General features: G+C 45.5%; 1 protein-coding gene across 1 annotated transcript in view; it reads left to right on the forward strand.

Annotated features, from left to right (window-relative positions):
* Positions 1 to 13224, forward strand: part of LOC138498394 (CD276 antigen-like) — a 716033-nt gene extending 702809 nt beyond the window's left edge. The window contains exon 6 of the mRNA XM_069622166.1: positions 12899 to 13224. Coding sequence (XP_069478267.1) covers positions 12899 to 13224 — 326 coding nt within the window. The remainder of the gene's footprint in view (positions 1 to 12898) is intronic.
* The last annotated feature ends 4621 nt before the right edge of the window (positions 13225 to 17845 follow it).

The following is a 17845-nucleotide window of genomic DNA, read 5'->3' on the forward strand; positions in this document are numbered from 1 at the left end:
ATAATGTCTCCACCTCTCTGTTAGTGCTCTGTGTGAGTGTGATAATGTCTCCATCTCTCTGTCAGTGCTCTGTGTGAGTGTGATAAAGTCTCCATCTCTCTGTCAGTGTTCTGTGTGAGTGTGATAATGTCTCCATCTCTCTGTCAGTGCTCAGTGTGAGTGTGATAATGTCTCCACCTCTCTGTTAGTGCTCTGTGTGAGTGTGATAATGTCTCCATCTCTCTGTCAGTGCTCTGTGTGGGTGTGATAATGTCTCCTCCATCTCTCTGTCAGTGCTCACTGTGAGGATTTCTTATCTCCCTGTCAGTGCTCTGTGGGGCTGTGATAATGTCTCCTTCTCGCTGTCATTGTTTTCTGTGAGTATCTCTCCATCTCCCTTCCAGTGTCGAGTGTATGTGTGATCATGTCTCCACAGTTTCTCTGTCTGTACTCTGTGTGATAGGGTCCTCCATGTCAAAGTCATCACTCTGTGTGAAGATTTCTCCTTCTCCCTCATGAGGTGCTTTGTGAGTGTGATAATGTATCCTTCATCTCCCTGTCAATGCTCTCCATCTCCCTGTCAGTGCTCTGTGTGTGTTTGAGTGATTATATCTTCCCAGTTTATCTGTCAGTGCTCTGTGGGTGTTGTAATGTCCCAATCTATGTGTCCGTGCTGTGTGTGGGTATGTGGTAATGTTTATAACTCACTATCAGTGCTCTGTGTGAGCACGGTCATCTCTCTGTCTCTCTGTCAGTGCTCTCTTTGAGTGTTTTTAATGTCTCCATCCCTGTGTCAAAGACCTGTTGAGTGTTATTTTGTCTTCCCTTTGTGATAATGTCTCAATCTCTCTGTTAGTGCTCTGTGTGGGGATTCCTTTATCTCTCTGTCAGTGTGCACTGTTAATCTGATAATGACTCCATCTCTCTGTCAGTGCTCTATGTGAGGATCTCTTATCTCCCTTTCAGTGCTCTGCGCGGGTGTGATAATGTCTTATCTAGCTGTCATTGTTTTCTGTGAGAATCTCTTCATCTTCCTTCCAGTGTCATGTGAGTGTAATAATGTCTCAACAGTTTCTAGGTGGTCCTATAGCACAGCGAATAGAGGCTAGCTTTGACATTTGTGCACTGCCTGCTGACGCAGGTTCGAATCCCGGTAGGGCCAAACTCAGGCTTTCATCCTTGCAGATCGATAAATGAGCACCACACACTGTGGGTAATAATAAGCTGCGCTCAGATACCTGAGGGTTCGTAGCGCTATATAAATGCTAAATTATTATTTATTTTTCTCTGTCAGTACTCTGTGTGATAGGGTCCACCATCTCACAGTCATCGCTATGTGTGAAGATTTCTCGTCTCTCTCATGGGGCGCTGTGTGAGTGTGATATTTGCTCCTACATCTCTGTCAACGCTCTCCATCTCCCTGTCAGTGCTGTGTGTGGGTGTGTTTATGCCTCACTCTCTCAATGCTTTCTGTAAGGATTTTTCCATCTCCCGGTCAGTGGGTGTGCATGTGTTTTTTGTTTTGTTTTTTTAAAACTTTCTTTATTAATGTTTCTTCACCTTACAACCTTAAAACCTCCATTGATACTAACTCCCCCCACCCCCCCGTGCATGTGTGATAATGTCTCCCCAGTCTCTCTGGCAGTGCTTTGTGAGTGTGATAATGCCTCCATCTCTGTGTCAGTGCTCTGTTGAGTGTTATTTTGTCTCCATCTCTCTCCAGTGCTCTGTGTGGGTGTGATCATCTCTGCTCGATCTCTCTGTCAGTGCTCACTCTGTGGATTTCTTCAGCTCCCTGCCAGTGCTCGTGCATGTGTGATAAAGTCCTGCCAATCTGTATGACAGTGTTCTGTGTGAGGATGTGTCCACCTTCATGCCAGGTGACATATGTACCACTTTGGACAGCTTCTGAACAGGATCTGAGGCTTTGGCTGATTCTGCATTCAGTCTCCCGTGCCGAGTCTTCTGAAGCGAGAGTTGGTCGTGGGGGAGAGCTCAGCTGAGAGCAGATCTGGGAGTTTTCTTTACTATCCCTGGGCCTCTGGATGGAGCAGTGCTCCGTCAAGCCAAACTCTGCCCCTGGTTCCCGCCCATTTCCTACCATGATTATGTAGAAATTGGAATCCGTGCTGGTGTACGGCAGTGTTAGTTTTGGGTTCTTGGACCATTCTCAGCTAACTCGCTTGCATGCTTTTACTTAGGTTGGCCCTGGGGTCTTTAAGTGTCATCAGGGGTTCTCACAGCAGAAGTGGGACATGTGCACAATCTGGCGCATGCTGGTGGCCTGCAGGCTGAGTGCACTGAGATAAGAGTGCTGCTCTGTATCAGCCAAGAGATCCGTCGCCATGCATGCATCCATACTGTTCAATATTCTAGAAAACTTAGGAGCAGTGCTGGAAATGGGGAAACTCTAATGGGGGAACCCACTTCTCCTTGGAGGGGAGGGGTCAAGGAGAGTGGCCCGAGAGCAGGTCCCAGGCCAGGTAACGCAACATAGTATCTCTTCATGTAACCCAATCCTGGCAAGGAGCATTATGGGAACATAAGAACCATTACAATTTTAAATTTGATGCAAATCTTATAGTGATTCAGTAAGGAACCCTTTTGAGTGAATAATGGAAGTTGAACTCTGCTGTTTTCGTTGGTCATGATAGCTTATGGCGCGGCCCCGAAGGCGCCGAAGCATAACATGGCGGAGGGGCCGAGCCCACCCCGCCTTCTACTTTAGCAAGAAGGATCTGGAAGTTGGGGGTCACCAGCATGGTGACCCCCAGGAATGGAGAAATGGGGCCAGAATCTTGGCCTCTACATGTATGGTCTGTGCAGGAGGAGTGGTCTCTTTACACGCTCGCTCCCACTGCAGCAGGATCAACTTTGTCAAACTTTGATAAACACTTGATTCCCCAAAAGCCAGTGTCAGTCAGCATCAGCATCCTCGCAGTAACTGAACATCGGAGCAGTGTGCAGTGTGAGAAACCTAAAGGTACTCTCGCATCTACTCCCCATGGATCTTCTGTTCAGGTGGCCAGGAAAGGACTATCGCTTTTGAATCCCAACCCTTGGGGATGGCACATCGATTTTGGTTGAGGTCTTGGTACGGGTAATAGACCCACATTTCTGAGGTGAAACACCACAGTCCAACCCGCATTGGGAAGGGTATGTGAGAAACATGGAGGTACTCTCACATCTACTGCCCAGGAATCTTCTGCTCAGGTGGCCAGGGAAGGCCCATCGCTTTTGGATCCTGACCCTGGGGGTGGACTAGCGAGGGAGGATCACCTGGGCAGACGGTCCTTGGGGATTGGGGAGAGCGTACCAGACAGCTAGACATGGCATCTCCCATTTCCCAACAGTGACTTATCTTACCCTCCCTCAGCCTTTGCAGGATATTGCTGCCCATATCCTACTTTTCCCCCTGAAGTCAGACCAAGTACTGAGAAGAAGCTAACCCCAAGAGTAATGAAGATTACCTAAAGAAATCACCACTATAGTACTGAGACATAGAAGAGGGAGCCTGAATGCTATCATACTGAAGGTCAGGCATGTCCTGTTAATTGGACTAATTATGGTCAGGCAGTTGAATTTGGGACCCCACACCTGCAGCCTGTTAGAGACTACCATGTGTATAAGAGGTGGAGTCCACAGAGCAGGCAGAGTGAGGAGGGAGCGAGTAACCAGTGAAACGAGAGTGGAGCAGGAAGGCCAGAACAGCCCACAAGAAACCCGGAGAAGAACGGGATGCTGAGATGTGGGAGAAAGTTTCAGTGCAGCAGAGTGTCTCTGTGTGGCGAGGGAGGCATCTCTCCAAGGAGCCGGAGAGCGTGAGAGAGGGGAGCCACGGAAGCAGGTGGCCCTTATACTGGGGCAAAGAGGTGCTTGTTTCCTGACTGGAAGCCAAAGTCTAGGGATGTCTGAGGGGCAGACAGAGAGGTGCTTGTTCCATGGCTGGAAGTACTAGTCTAAGTGTATCTGTGCGGCAGGCAGTATCGTCTGATCCAAGAAGCTGGGAAATGATCGTTATGCAACCAGTGAGTGTCAATGTATGAAAGAAAGCTGTTGTGCGTTGGAGAGAGAGTGGAAGCTACATTGTATCGGAGTCGTCGCGTGCAGGCAGTACGTTCTCAAAAGCTTTCCGATGAGAACCGAATGATGAGAAAGCGGTTTGTGCATCCGAGTGGAGCAGCGAAGTGAGAGCAAAATACCAAAGTGACCGTTTAAAGCTGCATTTGAACCTTCCAAGTGTGAATAACAATTCTAAAGCAATGGGAGCTAGTGAAATTATGAGAAAGAGTTTGTCTGCTAGTGAGCAGCCAAGGGGAGCAGCAATGTATGAGCAAAATACAGAACTGAAAGTTTAACCTTCATTTGAACCTTCTAAGTGTTAATAACCCAACAATCCCAAGTCAAGGGATGGCGTGCTTGGGTAGGGTGAGTACTAGGAAGATTCACTGCAGTAACACGGTGAATAAACTGGGGCACAGCAATGAGGCAACAAAAGTTGCAATAACTTAATAGGAACATGCAAAGTCCTATAATGCTACTTAAATCTGTCCAATAATTCGGATAACAAAATGTGGATTTACAATTTCTCCATTTATATGTCAACAAACCATCAGTATAAATTGTATTAACATTCACAACTTATATTCATTGCAGTGATTGTGTCAGATAAACGAAGATACAAACACTTCTAACACATTATTTGATTTACATGTGTGTTGAACTTCAACGTTCCTGAAGCAAAACAATTTCATAATAAACATTGGAGTTGACATAAATTAGTCAGTGTTGATATGACTTTTGTCCCCTCTTCTCAACTACGCGTTTCGGGCATATAAGGCCCTTCTTCAGGTTGTAAATATTGGGTACCGTACTTCCTATCTGCAATTAATATTAGAAAAAGAATTCGATCAATATAGTAGTTGTTAAATGTTCAAATAATATTATTTAGATGACTAGGGAGTCAAATGGGCACTAACCTTAGTGATGAACCAGGAGTGGGGTCCAAATGTCTACATGCTGATTAATTACGTAATCCCTGTAAAATATAAATATATCAATGTCAAATCACAGTGATATATGGGGTGTGGCTCAGGGGGAGCAAGCGTCACAACATAGCGCTGGGTCCCCCTGTGGCCACACATGTTGAAACAATGTATAATAATCAAGGGCCGGACTGGTGCTTACCTAAAAATATGTGTCAATAATCAATCTGTTCGCAGCTGTGGTAGATGCACAATGAGTTCACAGTTGGTACAATCGTATTCTAGATGGCGGACCTGTAATGTATATGGTATATGTTATGTGGGGTAACTCACGTGATTCAATGCAAGAAGAAAAGAAAATATTTTAGTTTCTGGAGAGGCAGCCTACCTGACTACTCGTCAGCGTGCCCCCAACTTTCCAGTTCCTAATACGAAACTGCTGGCTCGAATGGCTGAACTCGTAGATGTGTTTATCGAGAGATCACTGTGAATAATGGCCAAACAGAGTATCATATTAAAACAACTCTGTTTTTACCTTCAAGTTATCAATTCAATAATATATAGCATGAAAAAGCGTCTCTGTACCTCAGAATTATACTTCGGAGCATGGGTTCCCTCCCGAACGTCTTCACTGTTGGCTGTCTGCTGCCGTCTCGGTGAACGCGAAGAGATTACAACCAGAATAAGCATCCCTCGTGTATCCTTCTGTTATTTCTATCATTATTCTAATATGGGCTCCATCTTAGAGTAGTCTAACTTCGTGTTGGACAAATAATATGTCCTTCTGTTGTTTCTATAGTTATTCGAATATGGGCGCCATATTAGAATGGTCTAACACAATGTTAGATAAATAAGGTCCGAGATTACGCGTAATGTTTTTAGTACTCAAGAAAGTATTTGAATAGAGGAATTTAGAAGGGGATCACCTATCTAAATAATTCAAAATCAGAATTACCAATTGTGGTTGTGTATTACCCCACTATTCAATATAGAAATATGTAAAGTATTGCTTATTTACATCTCAAATCAAACACTCCTGACCACGTTCTCCATAGCTTGGGCAAAATACAAATGTGTATGAGCAGCTAACCAGATGATTCTATATTCATACATACACCACAATGGTATCCATTAAATACCTCACCATATTGCGCATTATCAGAGTTTCAACAACATTCTATTGTGTTATAACAGGATTGTATTGTCACATAAATAAGTACCTAGGGAAGACTTCACAAAAAACAATTCAGGTCCCAATCAATGTTCATACCACGAGGATACATAGTGTCCAATTTTTCTATCCAAAAAATCTCCCTCTGTTGTAACAGTTTCATAAGATTCCCCTCTCTTCTGGGGAGCTTCACTGATTCAAGAATAACAAATTTCATTTGAGCAATGGTGTGCCTTTCTGCACAAAAATGTTGTGCTACTGGGGACTTGGTGGAACAGTTCCTTATGTTCGACTTATGTTCTCCCCATCTCACTTTGGCTTTCCTACTGGTAAGTCCCACATAATACATGCCACAGGGGCACTTAATTCCATAAATTACATTTCTCGTATCACACGTTGATGTGTGCAATAGTGCGATTTTATTACCATTATAAGGGTGATAGATGAAATCGCCTTTCAGTACATTATTGCAACAATTGCAATTATTGCATGTCAATGTGCCCTTGTATGTCTTTTTTGCTTTAGTTTTATGTGTAAATTCTGACTTAATCAGATGGTCCTTTAGGGATCTGCTCCTGCTGTACGTGAAAAGTGGAGGGTTTGGGAATAATTTCTCTAGGGTTGGATCCAACATCCACACCTCCCAATTTTTCTTGATAATGTTTTTAATTTTACTGCTTTGTTGCGAGTAGGTGGTAACATACACTATCTCATCATCTTTCAATTTAGTTTTAGGCTTAAGTGCCTCTGATCTGGGGGTCTCCTTCACCGTTGTATACTGCTCAGTCAGGGCCTGCTCACTATAACCTCTGTTTATGAATTTATCCTTCAATTCAATCGACTTGGTCTCAAAGTCTTCTTCCTCAGATATAATCCGCCGATAGCGTAGAAACTGACTCAAGGGTATACTGGTGATGGTTTTCCTTGGATGGAAACTTGTAGCCAACAATAGGCTATTCCTGTCAGTGTCTTTTGAATAAATTGTTGTTGCCAATTTGTCAGTTTTCCAATATATCTTAACATCAAGGAAGTCAATATCCGACTTACTGATCTTATGTGTGAACTTGATTCTTGGTGCTAATCCATTCACATATTCAAAAAAATTGTGTATTTCATCTTCAGTTCCTTGCCATACTCCAAACAAATCATCGATGAACCTAGTTAAACATTTCAATTTGTTATTCCATCTTGGATTGTTCAGGACCCTTGTTTCTTCTAGATATGCCATATATATATTGGCGTAACTTGGTGCCATCGCAGCACCCATTGAAGTTCCCGAAATTTGAATGAAGTATCTTTCTTCGAAGCAAAAAAAGTTGTTCACCAGTACTATATTCAATAGTTTCAAAATAAACAACGGATCACTCTTCACCAAATCTTTGCTTTTCAATAAAAGCCATTCCATTGCTTCCAGTCCTCCTTGATGTGTAATGTTAGTATATAGACTAGTCACGTCCATCGTGAATAGTAGATCTGTTTCTGGATTGAAGGCAATTGATTCCAATCTTCTTAGGAAATCATTAGTATCCTGTATATAAGTCTTACAGGTACGGGTCAATGGCTGAATAACCTTGTCAATATATTGTGCAATCGGTTCTAGCAAGCTGCTGCTTGCTGCAATAATAGGTCGTCCCGGAGGGTTTGTAAGATTCTTGTGAATCTTTGGTAAAATGTAAATCACTGGCATGATGGGATATAGATTGTTCAAGAATCTTTTCGTTTTGGCTGTAATGATGTCTGATTCCAGAGTTTCATCCAAAGTGCTGTTTATAATCATTCTCACTCTTTCAGTTGGATCTTCAAAAATCTCCAAATATGTATCATGATCATCCAATTGCCTTAGTACTTCTGTCTTATATTTGCTGGTGTCCATAATCACTAGGGCACCCCCTTTGTCAGCAGGTTTCAGAATAATGTCTGGATTCTGCCAAAGTTGTTCCAATACCTGTTTTTCTCTGTGAGTCAAGTTACTTTTTCTTCTGCTTTGGTATTTTATTTTTTTTAAATCTTTCAATACTAATTTTTGAAATGATTCAAGAGTTGAATTTTGTATGGGAGGAGTAAATGTACTTTTCGGCTTCATTTCCAAATATTTAGATGGTTGGGTATTCTCGGACATATCCACAGTGTCAAAAAACAATTTCAACTTCATTTTTCTCATTAATTTGACATTCTAAGGTAGACAACCTGTATTTTGAAATGTTGACCACTAGGGTCTCTTTGGAGGATAATTGACTTTCCTGCTTGGATTTTTTCTTTTTCCGTCTTCGTGTCTTATTCTGTCTAAAAGAGAATACGTGGCGGTTTCAGCCAGAGGTTTTGAGGTACTCGGAACTTGACTAGTCCCTCTCGTCTCCCTTTGCTCTTCTCTAGTTTCTTGAGGTTCAGCTACCGTTGGAGCTTCGATATTGTCTGTTTCACCACTGGAGGCGTCCGAGGATGTCGGTGCGGACCCTGGATCTGATGGTTTTTTATTCTTCTGCCAAAATGGTTTCGAACTTCTTTGATTGTCTCTTTCTTGATAATAGGCTTTCCACGTATAAACTATATCCAATTTATAATCCAACGTGTCCCTTCTAAATTTCCTGATTTATTTCGATTCAATCAGGTCCGCCATCTAGGATTCTGGTATCTGTAGTGAGAAACATTTTTCAATTCAGCTGACCAGGAACCGACACCCCTCCTGGACACTTTGGGATTTAACCCAGTAACTTTTTTTCAGGTAATATATTGGCCAGGAACTGGAGTGCGCACCTCGCCACTTCTTGTTTTACCATGTACTTTGTGGAGATCCGTACTCCAGAGGCTGCAGCACCGGGGTCATTATGCCCTACATTGGAGAGCCATAATTATGGTTTTCCCCCTCCCCCTGTTAAGGGTAAGATGTGTGTTTTTGGAGGGGAGTCTTTTCCTGGTCACCTGAATTGTTAAAATGGTTTGACTACAGCTACCACAATTCCTAGAGACTGCAACAGCAATTATATTGGATTCACCTGAACAGAAAGGCAACTCAGCCTCCCTGATGAGTGTTGGCGACACAAAAGCGCTAGGAGGAGAACAGCAGTGCAAGAAGGGAATCAACCCTGTGAACAATTGGGCAGAAATCGGGATTTATATATATTGGCCAGGAACTGGAGTGCGCACCGCGCCCCTTCTTGTTTTACCACATTCTGAGTAATGCCAGTTTACCCAGAGAGCTTCACGTTGCTGGGGCTCCAGTTTCAAGATAAGCTCTACTTCGACAAATACATGCCTATGAGCTGCGCTATCTCGTGCCACTACTTCGAGCTGTTCAGCACCTTCATTGAGTGGGCAGCGAGGAAGAGATATGCTGGGGCAAGGTTGGCACACTACCTGGATGATTTTCTGTTTGAAGTAAGGAAGGTGAAGACGGATGCCAGGAAGTGTTAAGTGCATTCGAGCAACTGGCAGAGATAAAATGGTGAGGCCAACTACAAACATCACATTCCTCAGTATCGAAATCAACACCATTGAGGGTCTCAGCAGGCACCCCATGGAGAAGGTAGAGCAGTTTAAGAAGGCCGTTCAGGTCATAAGGAAGAAGGAGAAAGCAACCTTAGCGGAACTGCAGAAACTGATGGGGCAACTTAACTTTGCAGAGAGGGTCATCCCGGCTGGCAGGGTATTTGCAAGAAGGCTTGCTCGAAAAGCTGGGGGGTTGGCGCAGTCACATCACCATGTACGCCTGAGGGGCAGGAGTGAAGAGAGACCTCAGGTCTGGGAAAGTTTCATGGAATCCTTTAATAGGATGTCGGTATGGAGGGAGCAATGGCAGCCTAGCGAAGAGTTAGAGCTCTTCACATATGCGGCAGGAGGTGTGGGATTTGGAGCTTTTCTGACTGGAAGCTGGTGCGTGAGCACATGGAAGGAGTAGAAGCTAACAGGAAACATAGCGTTCCTGGAGCTGCTTCCCATTGCAGTTAGCGTCTACATCTGGCACGAGAGGTTGGCCAATAAGATCACTCTGGTCCGATAACCAAGCAGTAGTGCAGGTGGTGAATAGCGGCGCAGCAAATTGCCTGATGGTGCGTTTCCTTACACTTACCTGGCTGAGACTGAACACAGTGGTTAGGACGAGGCATATTCCAGGTGTGTGCAACAGCATAGCTGACGCGTTGTCTTGTTTGCCGTGGAAGAGATTCCGGCAGCTCGCACTGGGGGCAGAAGAGGAGATGTCAGTAACGCCGGAGTGGCTCAGGAGGGATAGAGAGGATGCTCTAATGACACTAGTAGAGAAAGTGTTGACCCAGGACGTGGAACAATTAATAAAGTAGTCCTGCAAGGCAAAAAAGAGCAGGGCATGGGCAGCAACAACCTTAGCAGCAGTGGCATTCTTCAGCGGGACCAGAAGAGTAAATGACCCCACAAAAAGCAAGGTTATAAGGGCAGCCATGAAAGGCTGGTGGAGGCTGGAAAGCAGGGAGCCAGATCAGAGGCGCCCCATTACTTTCCAGGATCTGGCAGGTATGATGAGCAAGACCACACTTGCATGCGAAGGTGAATACGAGACCAAACTCTTCAGGGCAGCGTTCAGCTTAGCATATTTTGGCCCTTTATGGTTAGAGAGCTTGCAGCAGAAAAAAAGGCAGGTGATGTCCAAGGGGGCGTCAGGGAGCCTGATGTAGAGGTGCAGGAGGTGGCCATATTACTGAGAAGGTCAAAGACAGATCAGGCAGGTAAAGGGCAATGGGTCCGGCTGTACTGCATAAGAGATAGCAGCTGCTGCCTGGTATATCTGCTAAGCAGTTTTCGGGCCGTTAGACCCATCGGTGCAATGAACCTGTTGGTCCACATGAACGGGCTGCCCCCAACATTCTTTCATTTCTGGGCAGTAATGGGCATGCTGTTGAGAGGAGTGGGTAGGGACCCTAAGCAGTACAGCACCCACTCTTTCAGAATAGGAGCAGCCACCACGGCAGCAGGAGCAGGGGTAAGTGTCCAAGGGGTTAAGGAGATTGGAAATCACGGGCCTGTAGAAAGTACATTAGGACCGATGAGATGTAGAGCATGCCAATGGCGGATGGATATATTCTTCTCTCCCTATGCTAGAGGATGCCACGTGTAGCAGAAAGGTAGCATGGGTGGTTGGCCGCTCATTCGTAGTGAGAGCAGCGGAATGGGCAAACATCAGGAGGATTGGAAGAAAGAGGGCCTTGGGTAAGACCGACATTCTTTGGTTTGGTAAGAAAGGAATGAAATGAGATGAACCGGAGAGAACGATGGGGAGATTGATCAACTGGGCAGACGGCAACTGCTGAACAAAATGCGCTGCACATTGTGGGCATTGAGCAAGGACCTGGGGGCTTGCGAGTTGATTTGATCCGAGATGATTCCTAAATTCACTATTCAAAATCAGCAGTGGAGAAGTCGAGAAAAAAGTTGAACATGGCAAAATTTTGCAGGCTGGCTGGTTTCTCAACGAACAGGCACAGGCTAATAAACCCAGGAGTGCCCAGGTATTTTGAGAAGGATGGGGTCCACTTGCCAGACATTGGTTGGGATCTCTTTTATTAATGAACCTGGAAAATGCCCTAATAGGACGAGGCTTTGAATAATAAGCAGTTTTTGCACTTTTGGGGGCGGCAAAAGGGAAGAAAACCCCTTTTTGCTGTGGCAGGAACTCAGGCGAGCAAGTAGTGCCACAACTAACCTCCTGATGAGGGTAAAGAGGACCAAGAGTAGATTGCCCCCCTGTCAGCTTAGCACAGTGGGGGGCAGTAAGGTCAAAAAGGAGGTGCACCCCGTCATCGTCAGCTTCCAGCCTGGGCTGGTGGAAATGAAAGCATGACGGCGCTCTCTGCAGCCCATCAGCTGCAGGTGACAATCTGTTTCACCCACAGCGGGAGGCTCAGGGAGGTTCAGGGAGTGAGACCCAAGTATGCTAGAAAAAGAATGAATAAAGAGAGAAAGAGAGCTGACTGTAAATAAATAAAGACAGAAGGAAACGTGGGGTGCCGATGAGAAAGAAGGATACCCAGAAAGGTGCTGCCGATCGTCTGGCGTTATTTAAACTATGGTTTGAATTTATGGTGTGAAATGTGTAAGTATAAACTGCGCCTTTGATGTGCCACATTAAGAAGAGCCGGTCTGGCCTCAGTTATTTAGCCAAGGTGGGCTACAGTGGGATGGTATTTACCTTGGCGGGGCGGGGCGTACAGTACCCGACTGCCTATGTTACTCACCCTAACAGTACAGTATGTGAGGCTTTGCCTGTTTCTGTATGCAGTCTCCTGTTGGGAGTCTTCTGAAAGTGGTCTACTCATTGAAACGTGGGCTGCTCGTGCTTGCGAGAACTGGTCTGATAGATCTGGGAGTTTCCTGCTGCACCCCCTGAGCCTGTGGACGAAGAAAGCGGAGCCCCGCTCAGTCTTGTTTCAGCCATTTCCCACCCTGCTTATGAGGGAGCTCCTTCACCAGAAAGGGGGAGGTTTGTTTTTTCTCATTGACCTGCAATGGAGGCAAGTCCGTTTTAGGCGGGTAAGAGTTGTAAAATGTCAATACTTTGGGCTGAAAAATCAACAACAACAAAAATCAGTTGATCAGTGTGTTTGTATCCATTCTGGGCTTAAGAGAGCACCCCATCTCTGTGTTCTGTCTTAGTTTCTACTTCCTCAAATTATTGATCGTTTTCGTGCTATTTTCTTTGTAAAAGTGCATAATGGTGTTTTAAACCTCCTAAGAATGTAACTTGGAAGGTGAGCTTTAATGTAGCTTTGACTGAATGTCCTTGTTTTATTTCCAGGGAAGCCACAGGCCACGGATATTAAGTGTGTCCCCCTTGATGGAAACAGCGTGCAGTGCTCTTTGGAACTGCTTCGATTTTACCCAAAGGGACTCCAGCTTAAATGGAGCTCTGGCACTGGGAGTTTAAAAGATGTCCCCTTTGAGGAACATGAAATTGGGGCAGCATCAGGCTTCAGCATCAGAAGCACCTGTGTGATTAATGAAGACGCCTTCACAGACCCTAACTTCAAGATTCGCGTGACCTGGGAGCACAGCTCACTCGACGACCTGGAATACAAAGAGATCTCAGTGACAGACCCGGGTAAGAGAAGCAACGGGATATAGCGGGCCATCTGTGACAGACCCGGGCGAGAGAAGCAACGGGATATGGTGGGACATCTGTGACAGACCCGGGCGAGAGAAGCAACGGGATATGGTGGGATATCTTTGACTGACCTGGGTAAGAGAAGCAACGGGATATAGTGCAATGTCTGTGACCGACCCGGGTAAGAGAAGCAACGGGATATAGTGGGATGTCCGTGATCGAGCTGGGTAAAAGCAACGGGATATAGTGGGGAATCTGCCACAGACCCAGGTAAGAGAAGCAACGGGATATAGCGGGCCATCTGTGACAGACCCGGGCGAGAGAAGGAACGGGATATGGTGGGACATCTTTGACAGACCCGGGTAAGAGAAGCAACGGGATATAGTGCAATGTCTGTGACCGACCTGGGTAAGAGATGCAACGGGATATAGTGGGACGTCTGTGACAGACCTGGGTAAGAGATGCAACGGGATATAGTGGAACGTCTGTGACAGACCTGGTAAGAGAAGCAGCAGAATATAGTGTGACGTCTGTGCCAGGGCTGAGCTGGCCTATATGGATCTTTGGAGATTTCCCGGTAGGCCTCGGCACTCTGAGCCTCTTTTGTGTTGCATTTCCAAATTTTCCCATAGAAAAAGGGTTGGGCTTGGTTAAAATGTGTAATATGGGGGCGCTTTGAAAATTATTTCCAGGGCCTCTTTTGTTTCCCAGTCCACCCCTGTCTGTGAAGCAAAGCAGCAGAATATAGTGGGATGTCTGTGACCGACCCAGGTAAGAGAAGCAACAGGATATAATGGGACATCTGTGACAGACCCGGCTAACAGAAACTACAGGATATAGTGGGATGTTTGCGACAGGCCCGGGTAACATGTACCTCTCTTAGCTGTGACTGTTGCAGACATCCCACTATATCCCGCTGCTTCTCTTACCCGGGTCAAAGGGCAAAGGGACAAAACAAGCCACCAAAAATATAAGAAACAGGTGACATACTAAAGTAACAATAACCTAATGGGGCAGATGCTTCAAACTAAAGAGTACTGCACAAATATACAAAATTACTTTATTTCGTAGCATTTGAATAAGTGGTGGGATGTATATGGCGCGTGGAGAGTGTAGGGAGGATGGAATGGGGAGCGCCCTCTTTGACAGGTAAGTGAAGTTCAAGCTGATTTTTAAAGAGATCCACTGTCTGGCTGCCTTTAATTGTGATGGCAGCAGGTTCAAATGGAGTAGGGCAAGGAGTTGCTGAGTAGGTAGATACAATCAGAGAGGTATAATAAGACCATTGATAGCTGTGTAGGCTAGGAAAATGAACTTGACAAGGAACAGGTTATGCATGGAGAGACAACCGGCATGGTGTCTGAAGGTAGAAGTGGGCGGGGTCTGGGTTGGCGGCAGAGAGTGAGGGTAGCAAAGTTGAGGACTTTGTGGAGAGGGAGGAAGGCCAATGAGTAGGGTGGAGATTCATGTTTTCGTAGAGTGGTGAGTAAGAAATGGATAAATGTTCCAAATGTTCATTAGGTTAATACAGGCAGCAGAAGTGGTGGTAGCAATGAATTGTTGCAGTCAGAGGTCGCTATCAAAGAGGACACCAAGGCTACAAGCCTTGGGCAAGAGAGCAAGAGGTTCAGGCCAGAAAAAGATAGAAGAGGGGAGAATAGTGATGGAATTGGAAGACAGAAGAAAGATGGCTCCTGTTTTTGAAGAGTTAAGCATGAGGCTGCGGAGAGCCATCCTGCGCCTTGCAGTGAGACAGTTGGTAATCCTTTCAAAGATGCCTGAGGTGAAGACATGGATGTCATTTAGGGGCTGCCAGGGGTCACACCTGCGACCCCTGTGGTCTCCCTGGCTACTCCTGTGGTCTCCCTTGTTTCCCCTAAAAAAAAGAAAATATCTTCTTTTTTTATTTAAGGCTTCTGGGCTGTGGCCAGCAGCATGTGCCTCTTTGTTTTTGGAGTGGCTGGTTTTGTGATAGCTATAGCCAGTAAGATAGCTCAGTGGGTTGAGCACTCACTGCTGAAATGTGTGCGTGATCTGCAGGATGCAGGTTCGACTCCTGACAAGGTCAACTCAGCCTTTCATCCTGCTGAGGTTGATAAATGAGTACCAACACATGTTGGGTGATATTGAATGTATATTTGTTTTATATGAAGTGCTTAAGCATAAGTGCTATATAATAACACCTCATTATTGTTTGACCTTGGACATCTGCTTGCGTTCACAGTAATTTGGTAATATGGGCCTATATGCGCTGTTATTAACGATACATATGGTGATCAATTCTTGTGTGAAATGCATATCACTTTACAGTGATATCGTAACCATATTTTTCCTAGTGTACTTAGAAACAATGCTATGTGATGCCACTTCCTGTTTTGTCAACGGGTGAAAGGTTGTGTTCCATTGCTTCCTGTGATGTCACTTTGTGGTGAGGTCAAATTACATCACTTGCTGTGATGTCTTCAGAGGTCAAGAATTGGGTGATGTCATTTTCCCTACCCCTGGCATTTTGGTGAAATGACGTCCCTGGGTGAAAGGGAGAAAGGAGAACAAATGTGAGTGTCACGAGCAAAGAGGTGATAGTGAAAACCAAAGGATGAGATAAAGAAAAAGGCTTGTTTTTAGAGGTTTGTGAGTTCCAGGTAATATTAAAGGATCAACCTTCCAGGTAGGAGGCATTTCAGACAATAGCAGATTTGCGAAGCCCAAGGTCTTGGAGAGTGAGGAGGAGACAGTGGTCAGCAGTGTCAAAAGTGGCTGAGAGCTCCAAATGATGAGTATAGATGAGAGTTTGGAGTGTTGAGCAACAGAGACAAACTTTGAGAAATGCACGAGTGCAGTCTCTGTGGAGTGGTTACTACCAAAGCAAGATTAAAGGTGATCTCCAAGTCCATTATCCTGAACTTACTTGGAGACCCAGTTGAATACCACCTGCAAAAGGACCTTTGAATAAAAGGGGAGGGAAAATGGACACTAGTTCACTGGGGTGTTTGGGCCAGAAGAGGGTTTCTTGAAAGGTGTTTTTAAGGAGGCAGGGAAGAGTCCAGCAGAGTCAGAGAGAGGTTATTGTGCTGTTGGTGTGCGCTACATTCACCCACCTAGGCAATAGGTCTAGTAGTACCATTTAGTACATGCTGCCACTTCCACTGCGATCAGGCCCTAATTTGTCTAGTCCTACTCATTCCCATTGGAGGTTGGGAATCGACATGTTGGCCAAAGTTGGGATATGTGACTAGATCTGGGATTTGCATTGTAACCACCAGTAATTGGCTCTAATGCTTTGCTTAGTTTACATAATGCCTCACTGTCCCTGTGGTCCAGGGCTATGACTTTGGGCTCTATCCTTGTAGGCAGAATCATCCTGATTCCTCTCTTTGCCAACCCTGCTTCACCATCCTGTTTTGCCTATAATGCTTCACACCCCAGTGCTTTTAGCCGCATGTAGTTGCACTTGTTCTCTTCCCGCCCCTCCTGACCCTGGGCAGTATGCTCGCTTCCTCCATGGCTCCGTCCCAATACAATTTGGTAATTGCCTCTTGCTCCACCAACATCATCTGATCCTCTTCTACCTCTCTTTCTTTGAATTTCTTTTAGTGGAGTTGTGAAAGACAATGTGCGGCTGTGTTTCTTATTCCGAGAACATGTGTTTTTTTGCATGCTGGTGCCTTACTATGCCTGTCCATGCTCTTGGTGATAAGGACTTCTGATAAAGGTTTATAGTCTTTGTGGACCTACCTTTTAACTGCCATGGGGTTTCCCCCCAGTGCCAAGGCCTTTTTGGTGATTTTAGTATTTCGCCATTCAATGCCTTCTAACGTTTTCTGTTTCATTAACCCCCTAGGTGCCAAGGACGAGGTATCTCGTCCTTGGCAACAGGGAGGTAATCCCAATGACAAGGTACCTCGTCCTTGGCACTTAAGGGGTTAAATCCCACACCCCATATGAAGGACCTCAATTTTTCATTCATCATCAGCATTTCCTTTTCTATGGTAGAACATATCATTGCAACACCCTTCCGGACTCTGGATGCAAATGTGATTACATCTTCTTGAGTTCCTTTCACTTGAATGGGGACTGCTTTCAGTCCTGTATTGCTTGCATCTGTGGATATGATAGTCCTCCTGACAAACTTGTAATTCCTCAGTGGAGAAGTTTGTTCTAGGGATTACTTGCTTTTGGAAAATGAATTCCTGCACTTACCAATCTACTCAAAAACGGTCCGCTTCTGTGCCACTTGTCGTAGATGTACGGTACTGATCGCAAAGTTGGGGACAGAGGAAGACAAAGGGACAAGACAAAGGAGAGCGCATGTCATGGTGATTAGTGTCTGACTCAGCGGCGGCCCTTGTGGTGTGGCTTGAGTCCCGGGGGAGTGTGAGACAGAGCGAGTACAACGTGTGACGTGGTGATGTTGCTGTTCTCCCGTGCAGCCGTCAGTCGACCATTGGAGCCGGAGCTGGCCGACTATCTACAGAGGGAAGAGGGAGCCTGTAGTTCGGAGTTCAGTATGCTTTGACCAGCAGGAGTATGATGTGACCTCCAGCACCGTCGGTGCCCAGCCCCTGAGACCGGGTCAGGTGACATAAGGGCCAAGGAGCTGAGACAGGGGCAGAGGTAGCGGTAGAGGGAAGGCTTTTATTA

Source organism: Ambystoma mexicanum, chromosome 5q (genome assembly GCF_040938575.1).
Source record: "Ambystoma mexicanum isolate Mex_15411 chromosome 5q, UKY_AmexF1_1, whole genome shotgun sequence".
In the NCBI taxonomy this organism is placed as follows: Eukaryota; Metazoa; Chordata; class Amphibia; order Caudata; family Ambystomatidae; genus Ambystoma; species Ambystoma mexicanum.